General features: G+C 41.4%; 1 protein-coding gene across 6 annotated transcripts in view; it reads left to right on the top strand.

Moving 5' to 3' along the window:
* LCMT1 (leucine carboxyl methyltransferase 1) overlaps positions 1-15,423 on the top strand; it is a 55,082-nt gene extending 39,659 nt beyond the window's left edge. For all 6 annotated transcript variants that reach the window (XM_081256323.1, XM_081256328.1, XM_081256324.1 and 3 more), the window contains 6 exons: positions 1,072-1,174; positions 3,756-3,876; positions 7,165-7,266; positions 8,675-8,766; positions 12,305-12,402; positions 15,204-15,423. In XM_081256323.1, the coding sequence (XP_081112449.1) occupies positions 1,072-1,174; positions 3,756-3,876; positions 7,165-7,266; positions 8,675-8,766; positions 12,305-12,402; positions 15,204-15,226 (539 nt within the window). In that variant the 3' untranslated portion in view covers positions 15,227-15,423. The remainder of the gene's footprint in view (positions 1-1,071; positions 1,175-3,755; positions 3,877-7,164; positions 7,267-8,674; positions 8,767-12,304; positions 12,403-15,203) is intronic.
* The last annotated feature ends 8,195 nt before the right edge of the window (positions 15,424-23,618 follow it).

Genomic DNA, 23,618 nt, shown 5'->3' with positions numbered 1-23,618 from the left:
CTTTTAAACAGAATAGCTCACAAGTTGACAAAACATTTAGAGAGCAATTGGTACCAATATTTAAATAGGCTTACTCTTTGATCTCCTAATTCTTTTCATCATAACCTGCGTAACTGGACAGACAAGTCCTTTGTGACATGTATACAAGGATGTTTGTTGCAGTGCCTGAGATGGAGTAAACTTGGAAATACTGCCTGTCTAATATTGAGCGATTGGCTAAGTAAGTTGTTTTTTCTACTCCGTGGAGCATGGTGAAATCATAGACAATGATGTCCGTGATACTATTGTTAAATAGGAAAAGCTTTCAAAACAAGTATTGGGTGACCCCATTATCTTTTTTTGTGCCGGGTGTGTGTGTGTGTGTGTGTGTGTGTGTGTGTGTGTGCGCGTTTGAGGGAGAGAGAGAGAGAGTGGATGTGTCCGTGTTGTATATAGGAGTTTAAGCACATAGAAAAAAGGCTAGAATGTTATACACCAAAACACTAATAGTTGTCTTTGGAAGGTATGATTTTTAGTTAATTTTCACCCTCCTCTTACCTGATTTTTTTTCCCATAATGAGCATGGATTTTTATTTTTATTTTTTAAATAAATTTATTTATTCATTCATTCATTCATTTATTTTTGGCTGTGTTGGGTCTTCGTTGCTGCATGAGGGCTTTCTTTAATTGCATCGAGCGGGAGTTAGTCTTTGTTGCGGTGCACGGGCTTATCATTGCGGTGGCTTCTCTTGTTGTGGAGCACGGGCTGTAGGCGTGCGGGCTTCAGTAGTTGTACGTGGGCTCAGTAGTTGTGGCTCGCGGGCTCTAGAATGTAGGCTCAGTAGTTGCGGAGCACGGGCTTAGTTGCTCCGTGGCATGTGGGATCTTCCCGGACCAGGGCTCGAACCCGTGTGCCCTGCATTGGCAGGCAGATTCTTAACCACCACGCCACCAGGGAAGCGCGAGCATGCATTTTTATAATGGAGAAAAACAATACATTTACTTTAGTTTTGAAAAAGTCACATCCATTGAAATTATAATCTCTTCTTGATCAATTTCTGTTGAAATTATAATCTCTTCTTACATTTACAGATGGGCACATGATGGATTCAACAAGATATGCCATCATTGGAGCAGATCTCCGAGATATACCTGAATTGGAAGAGAAACTAAAGAAATGTAACATGAATACACAGTGAGATTTTTTTTTTAACCTCTTACATTTGTGATTTCGTGCCAATTTGAGATAAGGCCAGTTGGAGGTACGGCATGATAACATGTACCATTTTTTTTTTTTTTGCTACTTAGAGTAGTTTTCTGAAATTTTTTGAGAAGCAATGTTCCTTGAGTCTTTTCCCATGAGAATCACCTGTATTGCTTTTGTAAAATAGTGACTACTAATATAAGTTTGAGGGAAGATAATTGTATGCATAGAAACATATAATTGTAACATATAAAGAAAGGATTAGCATCCAGGGTATATAAAGAATACCTACTATTTTTTTAAAAGTCCAGTAGAAAAATGGGCAAAGGATAGATCACCAGGCAGCTCAAAGAGGAAACGGGGTATCATATTAAAATGGTATTGAACTTAAGTAGTAATCAGATGAAATTCTGTTTTACTGCCACCAAGTTGGCAAAAATGTAAAAGTCTGACAGTATCAAGTGTTGGCAAGGATATCGGGGGAAAAGGAATGGTCATCCACGGGCTTAGCACGGGCTTAGTTGCTCCGTGGCATGTGGGATCTTCCCGGACCAGGGCTCGAACCTGTGTCCCCTGCATTGGCAGGCGGATTCTTAACCACTGCACCACCCGGGAAGCCCTGTGCCGTATTTTAGATTCCACAAATAGGTGATATCATATGGTATTTGTCTTTCTCTTTCTGACTTACTTCACTTAGTATGGTAATCTCTAGTTGCATCCATGTTGCTGCAAATGGTATTATTTCATTCTTTTCTATACCTGAGTAGTATTCCGTTGTATATATGTACCACATCTTCTTCATCCATTCATCTGTCGATGGACATTTAGGTTATTTCCATGTCTTGGTTATTGTGAGTAGTGCTGCTATGAACGTAGGGGTGCATGTATCTTTTTGAATTAGAGTTTTGTCTAGATACATGCCCAGGAGTGGGATTGCTGGATCATATGGCAACTCTATCTCTATTTTTAGTTTTCTGAGGACCCTCCATACTGTTTTCCATAGTGACTGCACCAACTTACATTCCCACCAACAGTGTAGGAGGGTTCCCTTTTCTCCACACCCTCTCCAGCATTTGTTATTTGTAGACTTTTTAATGACGGCCATTCTGACCGGTGTGAGGTGGTACCTTGCTTTAGTTTTGAATTTCATTTCTCTGATAATTAGCGATGTTGAGCAAGTAGTGTGTTTCCTTTTAGCTGAAGGGAAGTCTTAACTTTCAAGGACACCACTGGATTTCTTGGGGGCACATGGGTTTGTGAAGTCAGAAGTAGATTGGTTAAAGCTGATACCGATGGGCCTGGAGCCCTCTCAGAATGAGAGCACGAGTCTTAGAATCTCACCCTGGGTTTCTGTCTTACTTCTGCTCACTAGTTGTTTAATAGGGGGGAGTGGGTTTTTTTTGTTTTTTTTTAATCTTTTTGAGGCTTAGTGTTTTCATTTATTAACTGGGCTAAAAACTATCTCACAAGATGGTTTTGAAGATCAAGTAACGGCACGCAAAAACAGTTGAACAGGAATTGGCACGTGATAGGCCCTGAGTCAGTTGCCTCTGACTCTAACTATAGTTGCAGTAACCATCTGTTTTGGCAGATGTGCTGGAAGGTTAGGGAAGTAATTGGGTATAAGTTGGGCTAGCTCTTGATTGGGAAGTTTGCCTCGCTTTTGGAGATCTATAAAATGGATGAAAAACAATTGTTGAAACAGGTATTCGAATTATGTATTCCTCCTTGTGGTTTCATTTGTATTCTCTGTTTTCCTTTATGGGCTGTCTTGTCTTTGCTTTTCTTTCACTTATATTTTGAAAAATATTAATCCTCTTTTTTAATATTGCTAATGGCTACCTCTTAGAAAATATATTGTACAAATGTCTAACTTCATTTTTAAATAATTCAAATCTACAAAAAAGTTACAAAAATAATACAAAAAACTCCCATATAGCCATCTTTACCTGGCCTGGGCTTAGGTGGGTGGCTCATCTGCTGGGGGCCAGGTTTAGGTGATGTGCCCTGGGGTTCACTCATGTGTGGACAGTGGGCAGGTCAGCTGGGCTGCCTCATTCTCATCCACAGGACCTCCCCTCCAGTGGTAAGCTAGCTTGGTTTCATTCACATGGTGGTTTCAGGTTTCCAAGTGCCGCAAGAGAGCAAGCACCAGTGTGTAAGTCATTTCCGAGCTTCTGCTTGTATCCTGTCTGTTGCTGTTCCATTGGCCAAAGCAAGTTACATGACTAACCCAGATTCCAGGGGAAGGGAAATAAGCTTCACCTCCTGAGTGGGAGAATCTGCGGGTTCACATCGCCGCACTGTGGGTGCACGGTAGGGAAGACTAGCTATTTTTATAGTCTACCACACACATTTAACACATTTTCACCAGCAAGACAAAACTCATTGCTGATTGCTCGCCTTTTTACAGTGTAAAACTTTGGGCCCCAATGCACTGATTGTTGATGTGAAAACTAGTGCTTCTGGTTTCCCTGGGGTATGAAGTGCCTTCCCTGTAATGTGAGTGCAATTTGAGAGTCCCATTTTGATGAAAACATATTTATGTGCCTTTTTTTTTTCTTTCCTTAAGATTGCCAACCCTCCTGATAGCTGAGTGTGTGCTGGTTTACATGACTCCGGAGCAGTCTACAAACCTTCTCAAGTGGGCAGCCAAGAGTTTTGAGACTGCCATGTTCATAAACTACGAACAGGTAAAAGGAAGCACGAGAAATTTGCCTTCTTCTTGGGACTCCAGTGGTGGCTTTCTCTCTCTGAGCACCCTCGGAATATGTTTTCACTTATTCTTTTCCTTTTGCCTCCAGCCACTCACATATCTCCTTTATTAATCGGTTCCCACAAACCTAGTACTGAGTTCTTGACTGCTGGCAAACTTTTAGCCAGATTTTTTGGAACTTCTGTCTTGTCCTTTAAGAAAGTTGTTTGAGTTCTTATCATTGTGTTTCCTGTAGTGTCATAGATTCTGATGGAAGGAATTTGGGCTATCATCAGTGTAGGGGTAGCAAACTCAGATGCCTTCAGAGGCAGGTAGTGATGCAGATGCAGGCAGTTGGTTAGGTGTTATATAGTGTGGAGTCATGGGGACTGTGGTGAACTGGGGCACCCATGTTCCATTTCATGGGGTGCCCACTATTCAGTTCCAGCCAACTGTTACCATGTGGAGTGAGCCTGGAGTTGCCTGAACTCCCAGTTTTTCAAGAAATGTTAGAAATGCAGGATTTTAATGTAAAATTTCCTACTTTCTAAAATCACTGAGCTTGGCCCACGAGCTCCCTGTTTTTCTCCTTTGATCTAGTGCCAAAAGGGGTTATGTTTTAGGGCTTCGGAATAATTCAGATCGGATCTGAATCTTGGCCCTAGCTCTTATTATTGACTGTGTGACCTGAGCAGAATTGCTTGGTGGTTGGGAGTCCATGCTCTGGAGGCAGACTGCCTAGCTTTGTGACCTGGACAAGTTACTTAACCTCTCTGTGTCTGCTTCCTCATCAGAAAAGTGAGGATAATAATATCCCGACTTCATAATTAATAAATGAGTTAATAGGTGCACAAGCATTTACAGCATTGCCTGGCTATTAAGTAAGCTATTATTAAGTTAGCTATTATTTGGATCTCTCTGATAGAGAGAGATACCTACCTAGATACCTAGGTATCTAGCCTAGGATAAGAATACCTACCTCTCAAGTCTAAATAATTCAGATTAAATGTGGCAAGTGCATTCATTAAAACAAAGAATACCTGCTTCTCTGGATTATTATGGGAATTCATGAGATGTTGAACAGCAGAGGACTACTGATAAGCACTGAATACACTTTAGCTACTTTTATTGTTTATTTTAGTTTAGCTTTATTGATTTTATTTTGTTTTTTACCTCGTTTTATTTTATTCTTATATTTTATTACAGATAAGGGCAGTACAGGACCTTGCCCAATGTCACGTAGCTATTGGAGAGGTCTAAGGCTAGACCTTGATCTCCTGGCCTCCTGCCCACCCCTCACCCAGTCCAGGTTCCTGTATAGGTGGTTCTTGGTTCGTTGATTTTTCTTCCTTTTCTGTTTAATTGGAGGCATTCCTCAGACTCAGTCTTCTGTCCTAGTGAATGGATATAATGGTAGCTGGCCTCATCGGTCTTTAGTATTGATGTGGATAAATCCTGGTGACCCGTCTTTGCTTTCAGGATACCATACCTGGGGGAAAAGGAATTCCACTTCCCATGTTTCCACACATTTCGGATGTGTACCATTTCATTCACTCTGCTTCATTTTTGTATTCTTTTATTCAACAAACCTTTATTCAACATCACATGAGAGACTGTGGGTTAAGTGAGTTTTGACTAGAGACATTGTCACTTTGGAACAGGCCTGAGAATGTGCCAGTTTTCAATATGTTGACCACAGCTGTCCTTAGATGGGGTTAAACCCTACCCAACACCTTCATTTTGTGAATAATAAACTTTTAACCTAATTCAGTTCTTTCCTAACAAGTACAGAATCATCATCCTCACATTTGTCAATTGCTCACATAACATGTATTATTTTTTAATTAGTGGTTAAATGACAAAACCACACGGATGACGGTTATTTCAGTAATGATAATAATTATTGCACATTCTTCGAATCTAATGACTTATATAGCAGGCGCTATTCTTTGAGTTTCATATATATTAACTTATTTAATCATCACAACAGCCCTCAAGGTAGGTACTAGTACTATCCTAGTTTTACAGGTAAGAGGACTGTTGAACCAAGGGGTTAGGCATCTTGCTCACAGCTATTAAGTATCAAGCCAGGCTTCAAACCTAGGCAATAAAATGAAGGAGTTTGTGCTCACAAATACGCTTGTATCCTGAATGAATAGTGTGCAATCCTATCATTAGTGCCACATAAGCCTTATTCATCCCCCTAAAAAAGAGTAACATTGGATTTTGTCTTGCAGCGTTGGCGTTGGTGTTGGCTTATGAATCTGGGAATCACTTCATATATTGTTAAAGTGCTGAATTTTTGATACCTTGTATATGACAAAGTAACAGTGTATATGCTATCAATACAATAATGTACATAATATATATATATATTTTTTGGCCTCACTGCATGCGGCTTGTGGGATATTAGTTCCCCAACCAGGGATCGAATCCACGCCCTTGGCAATGAAAGCATGCCCTCAGCAATGAAAGCACGGACTCTTATCCACGACCACCAGGGAATTCCCACGTACATAATATTTTGTTTTGTGGCAGTTGTGCACATATATAAATTATGTTTTATAAACCAGTTTTTTATTCAAAAAGTAATGCCACATGCAGAATAAAACAAAAAAATCATATAGTTCGATAGGGTAGACAAAGAAAAGTAAGTCTCTTATCTACCCAATACCTCAGCCTCTAATCTGGGAGGCAACCTTGCTGTATTCCAGAATTTTCCTATGCATATATAAATGTGGAGAGAGTTTCTTTTTTCTTTTTTTTTTTTCCCCTAAAGGCAGATGGGAGCATACTATACACATTCCTCTGTACCTTACTTTTCAAGAGTTTATCTTAGGGATCATTTCATATCTGTCCGTCTGTTTATCTATCTATCTTCCTTTCCTGTTTTCACAGCTATATAGTATTTCATTATATGAACATGCCAGAATTAATTTAACCCCAAATGATGGGTATTTAAGTTCTTTCCAGATTCTTCCTATCATACATAATGCTGCAGTAAATGTGCTTGCATCTTTGCGTTCACGTGTGAGTCTATCTGTAGGACAGGTTGCTGGCAGTGGAACTGTTGGATCCCAGACTGAGTGTTTGCAATGGATGGACACTGCCCAGTTGCCTTTCGAGGGGCTCTACTGCATCAGCATGGCACTCAGGATTCTGTGACCAGCAGTGGGTATTATCAGCCTTGACTGGTTAGAAATAGGATGTCGTTGTTTTAATCTTGCATATTTAACAAAGAAAGAGATCCTTACGGCAATGCCCAGCCTCCTCTGTCCCTTCCCAGGTGAACATGGATGACCGGTTTGGGCAGATCATGATTGAGAACCTGCGGAGACGACAGTGTGACCTGGCGGGAGTGGAGACCTGCAAGTCGTTAGAGTCTCAGGTCAGAGGGCAGAGACCAGGACGTCCTCTTGTACCGTTAGCCAACCGAGAAAGGGCAGTCTCCCTTCACAGATAAGAGAATGTGAGAGTCCCTCATGAGTGCCTGCCTCTGGGCAGCTAGGGCTCCACGTGGGCTACTGGTTCATCATTGCTGGGGGAAATCCAAGCCCTGTCCTGCCATCTTGGTATGGAAGATGCAGATTTACATTTCCGACCCCCTATTATCTTAACTTCTTATTATGCCGTTTTTCAAACATAAGAGTAGAGAGAATAGTTAAAATGAACACCCATATTCCATCAGCCAGCTTCAATAATTTAATAACATTTTGTCATTATCGTTTGATTTATCCCCCTGCCTCCAAATTTTTGCTGGTGGTGTCACTGGAATATTTTAAGGCAAATCCCAGACAGTGTATCATTTTCCCCATAAATACTTCAGTGTGACTCTCCTACCAATAAGGACCTTCTGGGCTTCCCTGGTGGCGCAGTGGTTAAGAATCTGCCTGCCAATGCAGGGGACATGGGTTCAAGCCCTCGTCCAGGAAGATCCCACACGCCGCAGAGCAACTAAGCCCGTGCGCCACAACTACTGAGCCTGTGCCCTAGAGCCCACGAGCCACAACTGCTGAGCCCGCGTGCCACAACTACTGAAGCTCATGCGCCTAGAGCCCGTGCTCCGCAACAAGAGAAGCCACTGCAATGAGAAGCCCGTGCACCACGACAAAGAGTAACCCCCGCTCGCAGCAACTAGAGAAAGCCCACGCACAGCAAAAAGATACCCAAAGCAGCCAAAAATAAAATTAAATTAAAAAAAAAATGAGGATCTTCTACCCCCAGGATAGTGATGATACCATTATCACACCTTACAAGTCGACACAAACTCCTACATAGCACCTAACACTCAATTCATCTCCAGTTTTCCCCAGTCGTCTAAAAAAGAATGTTCATAGTTGGTGTATTTGAATCAGGATCCAAACATGGTTCCCACTTTGTACTTGACTGATCGGTCCCTTAAATCTCTTGGAACCTGTAATAGTTCCCGCCCCCACCACTCCCCCACCTTTGAAAATTTTTTGCTAAAGAGACACTTCCCACCCCTGCCCCCATTTGAATACGTTAGTTTTGACTTGTGTCACATTACCACTGAGGTACTTTAAAAAACTGTTGGTTATAGAAAAGTTTCTTCCTTTATTTCTCTTTAAATATTATACTTTAGTGTGCATTTTCCCCCATTGTAACAATGTGTGTTCAGTATAGAAAATGGGAAAATTAAAAACAAAAAGATGATAGTGGCCACGGTGGGCTTTTGAAAGAGGAGTCCTCCGAGGGAAATTCTGTGTACGTGAAGAGTGTCTTGGGTCACATGACAGCACGTTGTCCTCTCCCTTTCTCTCCACTGCACATTTTAGAAAGAACGGCTCCTGTCAAGTGGGTGGGAATCGGCATCAGCCATCGACATGATGGAATTGTACAGCAAATTACCTCGTGCCGAAGTGAGCAGGTATGGGATTGGCAAGAGTTTGCTCCGTGGCAGATAACTGTGAACTAAAGGCATCGTCTGTATCCTTTCATGTTAAAAACAAAAACAAAAAAAAATTCAACCCTGAACTAGACTTATTTTGAAACAAGTTAAGCTGCTGCTAATGTAGATTAAACATTGATAGCTCCTTGAGAGTAACTCATTAGCTATTAGCCAAGATAAGGTTTATGCCCAAACAGATTATCTTAGTTGAAATAAGCGGTTACACCTCTGCAGTGGAAATCTTGCACAATCCCTGTGTTTTGGAGAAGCAGGAAAATGACGTTGCCCAAGGGCTCCTAAGGGGGGAAAAGTCTGCTTATGGATTTTTAAGTGGATTTTTCCTCTCATTATAAAAGAAATACATGCTCGTTCTAATAAAACAATTTTCGAGCAGTGTAAAGTGCATGAAGTATAGAGCAGTTGTGAGCTCTGTAGCACTCTCCAGAGACAGCTGGGGTGTATTCGTTTTCTATGTGTATATAAAGATAAATATTTATCAATATATAGATTTATATTTTTTGAATCAGTAGATTGATATTACATGTATTGGTCTGTAAACCACCATCCTTTTCAAAAGCTTAACAATAGATTGTATTTATCTCTACATGTCAAGATGTTCAGGGTTACCACATCCTGTTTAGTGGTACCTGTTATTTATGTGTGGATATATATTAATAACAGTTTCTAAAATTGAGGTGTAATTGACAGACAACATTAGTTTCAGGTACACAACATAATGATTCGATGTTTGTATGTATTGTGAAATGATAACAATAAATCCAGTTACATCGGTCATTGCACATACAGGATTTTTTTTTTTTTAAGGAGAACCACTTTATTTTGAGTAGTAAACACAACTCCATTTAGAACATAATAAACCTTCCATCAACTTCTTCACAGTTAGTCCAAGGAATAAAAGATCTTCTAAAGAAGATCTTTAAAGGAGATGTAGTAGCTGAATTTGTGGGCATTTTTGGTGCATATTTTTTGTTTAAAAAGGTGAACACAAGCCAAGATTTCAGGCAAACGATGAGCAAGAAGTTTCCACTGGTTCTATAGTGCGGGCCATCACATCTGAAGCAAGGTCCTGGAGCAACACCCCACCGTGTGCAGCAAATGGCAGGCAGGACATGGCAGCAAGCTTCACTACTTTTCCAGAATTTTTTTTTCTTGTGATGAGAACTTTTGAGAGTTACTCTTAACAACTTTCAAATATGCAATATAGCATTATTGACTATAATAACCATGCTGTACATTACTTCCCTGTGACTTACGTATTTCACAGCTGGAAGTTTGTTCCTTTTGACCCCCTTCACATATTTTGCCTGCCTGCCCTCCCACCGCCCACCTCTGGCACCTACCAATTGTTTTGTTTGTTTGTTTGTTTTCTTTTAGATTCCACATGAAGAGAGATCCTACAGTATTTGTCTTTCTCTGACTTATTTCCTTTAGCGTAATGTCCTCTGGGTCCATCCATGTTGTCACATGTGGCAAGATTTCATTCTTTTTTATGGCTGAATAATACTCCATTGTAAATGTCAGTATACATACCACATTTTCTTTATCCATTCATCCATCAATGGATACTTAGGTTGTTTCCTTGATAATAATAAAGTAATTAAAAAATAATGTCTATAGCTGTGCATTTAGTTATGTTGCAGACAGCAGCCTTTGTCCTAACAGAGGTGGATAAAGAGGCGGGACAGGCTTCGGTCTGTCCACCCCAGGCCGACCAGCCCTCCCAGCTCTGCAGATGCCTCATGGTTTGTGTCTACATTTGTCAAGGGCTTTTGCCAGATACTCTGTATAAAAAGAAACCAGGGGCAGGCCTGTTGATTTAACAGATGCCTACTGTGCATCATGCCTGCCTTTGCGGAGTTCACCTTCTAGGGAACAGCCTCACAGTCTAGTGTGTCCTGATAGTTGAACTTGGTCATGACGGTGATGGAGCCTTGATCGTGATGCTGGTTTCTTCTCATACTAGGAAGGCTGCCTTGAGGTCCTCTGCTAAGATTAGTTGGGAAGCCACCAGAGTACTCCTTGGATAGTCATTCTTCAGATGTGACTCTTCGGCCTGCACACCAGGGCGGGAGCTAAACACAAATACAGAAACATGCACAAGCGTGTACATCTATACACTTTCATGCACACGCATATGTGCACAAACAGACGCACACAGCCTGGACGAATGGCAATACCAGCGTGCTAACAGTGGCTGTAAATAGTGGAATATGGATCACCTTTTATTTTTCTTCTTTACTCTTTTTGGAAATGCCTGTGTTGTCCCCACCGCCCCAGTGTGTGCATATCTCAACAGAAAACATTTTAAAGAGCTGTTTTCATATGTTCCTCTGTGTGTATATATATTTAAAAGTTTACATTTAAAGTGATTTTTGGAAAAAAGTCATATAAGCACATGATGGGTGAAAAAAGTAACCAGAATAAAGTAGTACAGAGTGAAAACAAAACAAAACACCCGGTTACTCACCCTCACTACTATCAGCTACCTTCTGTTTCAAGAGACAACCACCATTACCACTTTCTTCTGCAGTTTCCAAAATTAGTCCATGCGTGTATAACCATATATATCCCCCACTTTTTCTTTACATAGGTCGTAATATACTAGGTACATTACCTCCTAAACAACTTGCTTTTTAAATTCCATGATAGATCTTAGAGGCTGTTCCATGTCAACTCATATAAACCTACCCTATATGGCTGCACAGTATCCTATTGTATGAATGTGTTTAACCTATTCAACCTATCTCTTCTACTTTAAAGTTTGTTTTTTGTTTTGTCCTTTTGCTGTTACTACATTGCAGCTGTGATGCTGCAGTGAGATTTCTTGAACACCTATAGGGTAAATTCTTAAACCAGAATTGCAGAATGAGAGGACGTACATTTTAAACATTGATGGAGGTGGTCAAATTGCCCTCCAGAGCGGTTATACTATTTTGTCATCCTGCTAGTAATGCAGGAGAGCACCTCTTTCCCATGTCTTTGGTAAAATGTATATCAACCTTTTAAAATTATTTATTTATTTATTTATTTATTTTTAAGGATGTATCAGCCTCTTTTATCTTCGTCAACTGTTAGCTGAAAACATTTCATGTGTTTTAATTTACATTTCTTTTCGCATAAATGAGGTTGAAAAGCTCTTGTTTTTCCTTGCCAGTGAACTGGTCTTTTACCCATCTTTTAAATAAGTTTTAAAAGATGTTCTTATTGAAGTGTAACAGCTCTTTATATAACAACGAAATCTACCCCTTGTCATTTCTATTGCAGACATTTTTTTTCTAGTTTGTCCTTTGTCACTTTTGACTTTGCTTATGGGATTTTTTCTCCTTTTCAATAAAAATAAGTTAAAATGGGCCCACACCATGCATACTATTCTGTAGCCTGCTGCTTTTCACATAGTATATCCTGAACACCTTTCCATGATTATAATAGGCATGGGTCATGACCTTCATTTTTGATTGGATACATTTATACTGTTGTCCTTTCATTCTCTCCACAGAATAGAGTCCCTTGAATTCCTGGATGAAATGGAGCTTCTTGAACAACTGATGCAGCATTACTGCCTTTGCTGGGCCACCAAAGGAGGAAGTGAACTGGGTAAGTGACTTCACTTGTATTGATTTAACCTAGAAAGGGGGAATTTTTTTGTCTCCAGAGAACATAAGACTTGACGGGAATTTTTGACTCAGGAGGAACTAGGGGACGTATATATATACGTGGATCCGATCCATGAACATAGCCAGAGAATCAGCTGTTATATCCTCCGTGTTTTTATAGCACAAAACCCAGGAGAACTGTTTAAATGAACCACATGTATGAAAACAAACCAATAGCCCTTTAGAAGACTGTGGAATTTTCTCAGCTGGATGGTAAGAGACCTTGAGTCTTGTAATCATCTTAATAAAAGGACCCAATGATTGTGTTTTTAATCAGCTTGTAACCAGGTTTACTAGATGTTAAACACACAGATCATTATATCTCTCTAACACCCCTGCAGCTGTGGGTTGAATTTCTCTCTTCTCTTATATTTAAGATGAATTTCCCCGGCCTGGAAGAGTAGGGCCATAGGGACAGAGCATGGAGCCTTGTCTCAGTGTTTCTTGTTGCCTTGATCTTGATCGAGTTCCTCCTTTACAGCTGCCCCTTGTTGACCTTGCTTCCCCTGGGGGAATAGCCCTTGGGCGGCTCTCCAGCCAGTGGAGACCATTTTAGATCTCGGTCCTGGCCTTTAATGTCATAGGTGCCCTTAAGCTTCCTATGATGTGTCTGACACATGGCTTTAGGCAGGTAGTCCATACAAAACAAAGAACTTGGCAGAGTCAAGGACTGTCTCCTGTGTGAAAATTCCAGGTTGTTAATCATCCCCCTTGGGCTTATCTTTCCGCTAGTTTATAAATTTACCCAGCTGGGCAGTTCAGTCCACAAAATCCATTTAAATTATTTTTTATTTAAAAAATCATTTATTAGTGTGTTTTTGTACTGCTGTCCTCCCGCACTTTTAAAAACAGTGTAATTTTTAGTAGGGGCTTTGGAAACTTCTAAAAAAGTATGGCAAAGAAAAAACAATCACCCGTATGCCCATCCCTCAGAGATAACCTCTGGCAGCTTTTCACTTCCATTCTTTTTCTAGCTGTTGTTTTGTTTTTAGCAGAGTTGAATTTATCTATTTATGTAACCTTGATTCCTGATCTTTTTAACTTAATATTATAAGCATTTCCCCTTGCATTTTAATGGCTTTATAAATATTCTGTCATGAGGCTATGTCTGAATTTACTTAACTTTCTCACACTTTAAAAAATATAGGTGGTTTGTAATAGCATAGAGTTAATTCTAGTTTCTGTAAAGTAGCGATGTATTGAGCATTTTTATGTAAGGGGCTTCTTTTCCCCACTTTGCGCCTGGCTGCTCTGTTGTATCAGTACAGTAAGTCCCTTACATACAGACCTTCAAGGTGCGAACTTTCAAAGATGCAAACTTGCGTTCCATCAACGTCAGGCGTGAGTGAAATTACAGCTTGCCCTCCGTCTCTTATTGCTGACGCTCCTTCATTTCTACCATCTCCCACCTCCTCTCCCCCTCCAGTCAGTAACTCTTCTTGCCTGTTCACTCGATGCCAGCCCCTGTATGCCAGCTGTTGTACTGTACTACTGTACTTTTCAAGGTACTGTACTGTACTGTAAGATTAAAAATGTTTTCTTTATTTTTTATGTATTATTTGTGTGAAAAGTATTACAAACCTGTAGTACAGTACTATATAGCCGATTGTGTTAGTTGGGTACCTAGGCTAACTTTGTTGGACTTAACAAACAAATTGGACTTAATGAATGTGCTCTCGGAATGGAACTTGTTCGTATGTAGGGGACTTACTGTACTTCTGTGTGTGTGGGGAAGAAAGAACTGTGTTTGCTTGAAGTTCAGCATTTAAAAGGCCAAGTTCCTGAAGAATAGGCTCTGGTACAAAACCTAGACAGATTCATACTAAAACAACCCTGCAACCAAGACTGTAGAAGATCAGGATGATTCTCCAATAATATAATTGCCTGCTAGAACAAAACTCAACACTCTTCAGAGGAAGATATTAGAATTCAGAGTCTCCTCGACTTATTATCTGCCATGTCAGTATACGATAAAAAAAAGTTACTAGACATGTGAAGAAATAAATTTCCTACACTAGTCTTTTTTATTCCTGAATTTGACTCAAATAGAAAAGGGTGAACAAAATTGCTAAGGCTAGTCACTGGCCCTTTGGCTTCTTTCTCACCAAAAACAGGCCAATATTAATTTTTAAATGTTTAAGGTAAAAAGCAGAAGACTCAAGAATGAACTCCTTGGGGCTTCCCTGGTGGCGCAGTGGTTGAGAGTCCGCCTGCCGAAGCAGGGGACACGGGTTTGTGCCCCGGTCCGGGAAGATCCCACATGCCGCGGAGTGGCTGGGCCCGTGAGCCATGGCCTCTGAGCCTGCGCGTCTGGAGCCTGTGCTCCGCAACGGGAGAGGCCACAACAGTGAGAGGCCCGCGTACCGCCAAAAAAAAAAAAAAAAAAGAATGACCTCCTTAAACAAGTTGTCTGAATGAGAAGTATTATTCAGAAAAAAAAAAGTTCAGCGTTTAAAGGATACACTTTCAGGTTTACTGCAGAGAGCCCTTAAACTCTTATAACATTTCTCAATCCCTTCAAAACCACCTATAAACACAGTCTCATCCAACCTCCTGTTGCCTTGTGAAGTCTCATCTTACACAACCAGGAGGCCGGGGCTGCGGTGATCACACATGTGGCTGGTGCCCCAGAGCCGGTCACTGTGGGCCTGGGATCCGGGAGTCACATTCTCCCACCTCTGGCTGTTTGCTCTGCCCCAATCCGTGAGAGTCTCTTCACAGCTTCTGTGTGTTTCCTCCCAGGCTTGAAGGAAATAACTTACTGATCTGTTCAAGACTCGTGCTGAGCCAGAGCTGAAGCCACTGACCTTTCCGGAGTTGAGTCTCCGGCTTTCCTGAGTGGTGGTTAGGCCTCGGCTACCAGTCTCCCCGCTCGCCGAGAGACCTCACTGACCGAGGTGCTTGTACCAGTTCCTGCTCCTGTCGGCTTTTACCGTTTAAATAAATCTCAGTTGCCATTGCCGGTGTGTTGGTCCTCTGCTGTTTGTCCTTTGCTCCCCTGGGTGGGCTGCGGTTCACCTCTGTGTCAGCTGGAACCAGAGGTCCTAACCCGACCTTGACCTTGGCTCACTCCCTGTGAGTCAGACTCAGCTCATGCCCTTGCGTCCGTTGTGGGATTTACTCCTGTGTGCTCCTGTTCGCAGCACCCGACATTGGACTTGGCACCTTGACCAGATGTTGGAGCTTGTCTCTGCTCCCGTTTTTGCCCTTTCCTGCTTAAATCCGCCTTCACCTTGGTCACTGTGGCAGGATGAATGATGAGCCCCTGAGCCCTCCAACTGTGAATATGTTACCTTATGTGGCAAAAGGGGCTTTGAAGATGTGATCAAGGATCTTGAGATGGGAGATTACCCAGGAGCCTCCAAGTGGGCCGGATGTCCTCACAAGAGTCCTTCCTTATAAGGGAAGGCAGGAGGGTCAGGGTCGGAGGAGAAGGAAGCATGTGACACCAGAAGCAGAGACTGGAGTGATGCGCTTTGAATGTGGGGGAAGGGGTGGAAGTGGAGGAATACAGGTGGCCACCGGATGCTGAAAAGGGCAAGAGAACATCTCAGAGCATCCAAAAGGAGCCAGCCTTGCTGACACTTCGACTTTAGCCCAGTGAAGCTGGTTTCAGATTTCTGACCTCCAGAACAGTAAGAGAATAAATTTGTGTTGTTGTAAGCCGCCAAGTTTGTGGTCACTTGTTACAGCAGCAGTAGGAAACTAATACAGTTATGATACAGATTAAAAGGGGCCCTGGAGACCTGGCCTCCAAAGACATAAGGCCTGTCCACACCTAATGAAATTTTTGGTTATGTGACTGGGGCTGTGAACCTGAGCCTGTGTGTGCAGAACGGCAGTGAGGCAGCCCGCCAGCCCTCTCCCATCCGAGAGAGATCATGGCTCCTTACTAGAGACTTGCAGAGTCTCTAGATCAGCTTTCCCTACAGTGTGGCCTGTCCCCCATTACACAGCAGCACGCCTGTTGACAGGGGTCCGGGTGGTGACACAGCGTGAAATGACATTGAATCACCCAGTGAGAAAGTTACTGCCTTTTCAGTAAGGTCTTAAGGACCTTTCAGATCTTAAGAAGTCCAAGGAGAAGATCTCAGGCTGGTGCTGGTGTGTCTTTAACACTAATGCCATATTTACTAATCCATTGTTTTTGAAACCGTGTACTAGGCCATTAATGGGTGGTGACTCCATGTAGGGAATCAAGTCCCTTATTTTAAAAAGATATGGACTAGAACGGAAAATGTCATAGCACGTTGTCAGATACGGACTAGAATGGAGAATGTCATAGCACATCGTCCGTAGTAAGGGTGAGTACTTTTTTTGTAACTTGTTTCATTTTTATGTGTGTATACACTACCATGTTAGCACTGTTTCTAATGTTTTGGTTTGGGTTTTGTTTTTTAATTGAAGTGTAGTTGATTTACAATGTTGTGTTAATTTCTGCTGTACAGCAAAGTGATTCAGTTATACATATGTATACATTCTTTTTTATATTCTTTTCCATTATGGTTTGTTACAGGATACTGAATGTAGTTTCCTGTGCTATCCAGTAGGAATTTCTTGTTTGTGCATTCTGTATATAATAGTTTGCATCTGCCAATCCCTACATCCCAATACTTCCCTCCCCCAACCACCCTTCCCCCTTAGCATTGGTTTTGGTTTTGATCACAGGTGGAGGTCAGAGTGTTATAGCATTTCTCCAACTGAGGGAGCAATAGCATTTGGCTAGAATTTTAAAAACTTTGCTTGGCTTCAATTATATTTCTGTTTTTCCTTGCATTTAGTTTTATGGAGTACGTTCTGTTCAAGGCTAATGATACGCCATTACTACTGATGGTTGTGTTATAAAATATCCCTTAAAGTACCTGTCAATTTCATTTTAAAAGCGAGCCCATTTAAAGACCGTTACTAAGAAAATAATGGTAGAGCTACTGTACGGACATGCAGAAATCAGGGAGGTGATGTATTTGGAAATACTGAAGTTGAGAAGCACCACGTGACGGAATGGTTATCATAACATTATAGAAACCTTACAGTTTCTCACGGGAGTGTAGGGGGTGTCAGGGGCAGAGGATCTCCCCAAGGGTTAGCTTTCATGCCCTCCCTCTCCCATACCTCCCACGACTGAGACATGCATTCCAAAGTGTGGTTTTGGCTTTTTGAATTGGGACTTGGAACTCATTTCCCCCAGGAGTGACTGCCTCTCACTGCCTCTCCTGTTCTCCCACGCACTCATCTAAAACCTCTGGTAATCCTTTCTACACACACTGCTGAACTGAACCTGCCCTTGGGAAGGACATCAGTGACGTTGAAACCATCACACCCAGTGACCCTTTCTCCGTCCTTGGCTGTCTCAACTTCTCAGTAGCATCTGACATGGGCAACCATCTCTCTCCTTGGAACGTCCTCACTGCCAATAAATGATGGAACTGGATTTGAAACCAGGCAGGTTGGCTCTAGGACTTGTGCTTTTAACTACTACATTATATATATCCCTTATCCCCTGGCCCCAGACAGCGTATAAAAATTCCTCACCATCACCATTCCTTCAGGGTGTGGTTGCCCTGATGCCACATTTCATTATTTCTGATAAATTTTCACAATTTATTACATTGGCTTATTTCCTATTTGGGGACTGTGCCAGGTGCCATTGATGAAAAGTGATCCTTTTCTCCAAAAATCTTAGTGAGGCTTTTGAATATTTCGTGGAAGAGATGGTGTTGTTAAAAACAAACAAACAAAAAAAACAACTATGTTTTCCTCTAAGAGTTTTATAGTGTCTGGCCTTACATTTAGGCATTTAATCCATTTTGAGTTTATTTTTGTGTATGGTGTTAGGGAGTGTTCTAATTTCATTCTTTTACATGAAGCTGTCCAGTTTTCCCAGCACCACTTATTGAAGAGGCTGTCTTTTCTCCACTGTATATTCTTGCCTCCTTTGTCAAAAATAAGGTGACCATATGTGCGTGGGTTTATCTCTGGGCTTTCTATCCTGTTCCACTGATCAATATTTCTGTTTTTGTGCCAGTACCATACTGTCTTGATTACTGTAGCTTTGTAGTATAGAAAAATGGAATACTACACAGCAACCAGAAGAAATTAAGTTCAGACATGCAACAAGATAGATGAATCAAAAATAAGTACACTGAGTGAAAGAAGCCAGATAAAAAAGAACACATGCTGTTTGATTCTATTTCTGTTTTTTAAACTTTTAATTTTTTGCACAGTTTTTAAAGGTCACACTCCATTTACAGTTATTGCAAAATATTTCCTATATTCCCCGTGTTGTACTATATATCCTTGTAGCCTATCTCACATCTGATAGTTTGTACCTCCCACTCCCCAACCCTATATTGCTCCTCTCCCCCCTCCCCACTGGTAACCACTAGTTTGTTCTCTATATATTTGAATCTATTTCTATAAAATTCTAGAAAATTCCAACTAATTTGTAGTGGCAGAAAACAGATTAGTGATTGCCTGAGAACAGGAACATCCCATTGCTCTACTCAGGGTCATGAGGAAAACTGGGGGATGATACACATGTTCACTGTCTTGATTGTGGAGCTGGTTTCATGGGTGTATACGCATGTCAAAGCATCAATGGTATACTTGACCGGTAATTTATTGTCTATAAGTTGTACCTCAGTAGAGCTGTTTTAGAAATATTTTTAAAAAACCCAAATGAGGGGGCTTCCTTGGTGGCGCAGTGGTTGAGAGTCCGCCTGCTGATGCAGGGGACACGGGTTCGTGCCCTGGTCCGGGAGGATCCCACATGCCGGGGAGCGGCTAGGCCTGTGAGCCATGGCCGCTGAGCCTGTGCATCCGGAGCCTGTGCTCCGCAACGGGAGAGGCCACACAGTGAGAGGCCCGCGTACCGCAAAAAAAAAAAAAAAAACACCCGAATGAGTCTCACAAAAGATATTTCTGGTTTCTTTTTTTAGCTACTTTACCTCTTATAGAGATATTTTTTCTGTAAAAGCATAAGCTCTGGAGTTAGCAAACCAGTTCTGACCCTAATTACCTCTGACCTTTAGTGAGTCACTAGATCTTTGAACTTCAGTTTCCTCATCTGAGAAATGGGAACAACACCCACCTCACAGGACTGTCATGAGGAGCCAGCAGGGTGATGTTTGTTAAAATGCTCAGTACGAGCCCTGGGATAGGGCTTGCTGACTGTTAACTTGTATTGTTATTGATGACAATTCAACTATTGGAGTGAAAAACAGCAGAGTGAAAGCTTCTGATTTTTAAAGGCAATTTCTAAATTAGCACATTTTAATATTTTAGGGGGATAAAATGTTACAGGCGACAAAGTAGAGGTTGAATTCAGTGTTCTCTTCTTAGGTACCATTGGTTCACCTACAGATTTTCTCTTGGTTATATCCAGAAGGTAACTTCCTAAAATAGATTGGGTTTATTTTTAACTTTTTATTGAGGTACAGTGTACACACAGAAAAGTACACACATCATTATCGGCTTGATGAATTTTCACAAAGTGAACTCACCCTGTGGCCAGCATCCAGATCAAGAAATAGAAAGTGATAGATTCCCGAAGTCTCCATGTGCCCTGTCCGAGTCACTACCTCCCAAAGCTAACAGCACAGTCAGCTTTGCTTATTTTCGAACTTTCTGTTCCACTGTATGCGCTCTTTTGCGACTGGCTTCTTTCACTTTATGAGATTCATCCAATTGCAAGCCAGTCCGCGTGATTCACATTTTCATGATACTTTCTCTCTTACACTGTTTAAAAACATTAGCATATCTTTGTTGAGACTTGAAGGATGAGAAAGTTTTTGTCAGAATTAGGGAGCAGTTTGGGTAAAAGAAACAGACTGTCCAAAGGCTTGATGCTGAGTAGAGCAATGGGGATGTTCAGGATACTGAAAATAGACATTCATTCTGGGGTAGATGTTTTCACAATTACGACCATTCAGATAGTTCTCAGCTTTTTCTACCAATAAACGATAATGAAATCAATGTCCCTGTACATATACTCTTACCAATTGCAGTTTTTATTTCCATAGGATCGATTTTTCAAACATAAGGCTCGCTGGGTCTAGGGGTAGGTGAATTTAAAGATTTAATAAATATTGCAAGATTGTGTTACAAAATATTGTAGTAATGCACACTCCCCCCCCAAAATGCATAGGTTTGCCTATTTTCTCCCTCTTTGTCGGTACTGGATGTCAATCACGTTTTAAAATTTTCTGTTCTGTTGCTTTCCTTTGAATTTTTTTCTGGCTATTATCTTTTCATGTTTGCTGACCTTTTAGATTTCCTCTTCTGTAGAGCTATTTAATTGTAATAAGTATTACTGTACAAATGGTAGAGAAAATGATAGAACAACAAAAAAAAGTCAACAACATGAGAACATTCTGATTATCATATGAAATATGCCCACAGTGACATGCTCTTCAGTAAACAGTAGACATTATTACTACCATTTTATCTGTTGTTCCAAACATGCAGATGGTGAGCAAATGAACCCTTACTGATGAGACTTAGTGGACTGCTCCTTCAGTCCAATGACTTTTTGGCTGTAATAAGTTCTGACGTAGCCAGCATGTCTGATGCCTGGTTACCAGTGACTCCAAAGACATCAGCATTTGAACTGGACACTGCTTGGGAGAAAATAGGGTGCTGGTGGCTTCTACAAGGAAGGAAGGAAGGTGCTCAGTTTCAAACTAAACCTGTGATCTGAGCAGTGAGAAAGGTGAAAACTAGACTGATTTCCAACAACAAACTTGCCCTGAGCTCCAAGTGAGTGATCATATGTTGAAAACAATGGCAGAGCTATTTATATAGAAATAAAGCCACAGTTTCAGAAGACAGTGAGGGGTTCTGAGACAGGCTGGGACCTGGGATCCTGTGCTGCAGTGCTTGAACCTGGACAAATGTCTCCTGGAGCAACAAAATACAAAGAAACAATATGGGACTAAAAATAACTTGAGTATGTGCAGTTGGGGCAAATTATGAAAAGCAAGATATAAAAAGACCAAGATCCAACTGCCACTTCAGAGGTGCTGGGAGCAAAAGCAGGGTCCTGAGCATGATCCTGCACACAGCACCACCAAGGGGGTGGGCAGACCACCTAAGCTACCCCTCTGGCCCGACCCACCAGTGCACCCTTACATTCACCCTATTTATGGAACCAGCTCGCTGCATCACCCTCCCCCCCTCCCACCTCAGGGAGCGAGCAAGGGAACCTGTTACTTGTTTTCACTCCCTCCTGCTGCAGCAGGAGTCCCAATAAAGCCTTGCCTGAATTCCTTGTCTGGCCTCTTATCAATTTCTATTGATTAAAGAGTCCAAGAACCCGGGTCGGTAACAGTTCTGCTTTAAGTTTCTGTGACTGTCCACAGCACACAAATCTCAGAATCAGGCTGAATTATCAAGCATCTGCATTACTACAAATAGTGACTTGTTTTAAGAAGAAATTATTAGACCAAAAGCCCAGTATCTTTGGTATATTGGGAGGGAGCTTATCAGCCATAAATGTTCTCTGCTGCAAAGGACAGAAAATTCAACCCCCAGTGCCTGAAAGAGAAGGACATGTATTATTTGTTTCAGAGGCTCCCAAACTTTCTTGGTTCATGGTGTTCCTTGGACAAAAGGAGTACCTAATAGTTGTATTTATTAGTTAGGTCCAAAAAAACACTTAGTATTAATGGCCTAACTACTTAGTGTCCATTTAAGAAAATACACGTACATTGAAAGGAAAAATATCTTATTTCTGTTTATTTCATTCTTAACTAACTATAATTAAATAACTCAATTGAATTGCATTCTTAATAGCTTTCATTTTTAAATACTACAGTTGCTTACCATGGGATATGTATGCCTTTGGGGCACTGCACAGGTTCTCAGGACTTGGAGTCAGATTGGACACTGCCACTCTCACTTCCTTTTCCTGATTTTCATGCAGCACTTGTTTTTCTTAATATTATTAATATGGCAACACCCATAAAACCAGGTTTGCAAAGATATGATGTAATTGAAAGGAATGTAGGGCCATCTAATAGAAAACTGTGAACTACCTTGAGCTAGTAATTCACACCCTGACAGATATTGAGCATCAGCTTATTTCCCTTGAAAATTTAAAATATCCCACAGCCACTTTATGAATTCACTCTCTCTGGGGTGCTCTCTGGGAAGTGCATGTTTATTTAACAAGAAGTCTGGAGTAGCTGGTCTTGGGGTTGTCTGGGGCCTTGGTGGTGTCATCAAGGATCCACACTTCTGGCCAGTTGCACCTCATGATCTCAAGGTGGCTGCCATGGCACCAACATCATATTTTTTCCACAACAGTGCATCAAAGAACAACCTTGATGAAGCAAAGATAGACGCGTTGAGGCCCCAAAGTAGGACAGGGCAACAGCAATGGGAATGGCCCAGCTAAACATGACAAATATCTGGTCAGCAAGTGTCACAGCCATGGCATTACTGCCAAGGATGTCCGAAATGCTCAGAACTGTGTAATAGGCCTCATTGGTCAGGATGTAGATGAGTGTCATAATTGGCATAGAAATCCCAATGGCCAGGGGCAAATTTCTTTCTGGGTTTTTTATTTCTTCTGTTACAAAATTAAGGGTGTCCCAACTTGAGTACGAGAAAGGGCAGAGTACTCTGCAAGTACTCAGAATGTCCCTGGCACAATTTAACAAGGCCCATGACAATGATGGCAGTGAGTGCCAGGACCATGACATAAGTGAACATGTCCTGCACACGTGTGCAGCCATTAATATGAGAAAGGAGGGTAGAGTGGTTTGCCAGGATAAGATGCAACCTGCTTTTATACTCCATTTGGACCTGGTGGTGGATGGCAGACAGGTGCCGACAGATGCAGAGATGTCTTAAAATGTTTCTATGCAAACAGAGTTAAAAATTAGAGGCTTTGGTCATGTCAACCAGACCTGGGATTGGAAGGCTGAAAAGTTTTCCAGTCAAACAATTTCTTAGGAAGACATCATTTCCCTAGTGTACTAGTTATCCTGGTGGTTTGGGAGACCAGTGCATTGCATATGGAGACATCAGGCCACACAAAAATCTCACGTTGTGGAAATACATTGTTTTGCTTGAATGACATTCAGATTTTCTCAGGAGAACCACTGGTTTTGGAGCTACTGAGTCCAATCCTGGCTCTCGTGGGGGAGGGACATG

This window comes from Mesoplodon bidens, assembly GCF_964165515.1.
Source record: "Mesoplodon bidens genome assembly, chromosome: 15".
Lineage (NCBI taxonomy): Eukaryota > Metazoa > Chordata > Mammalia > Artiodactyla > Ziphiidae > Mesoplodon > Mesoplodon bidens.
Note: the sequence above shows the minus strand (reverse complement) of the source record. Positions and strands in the feature narration are given on the sequence as shown.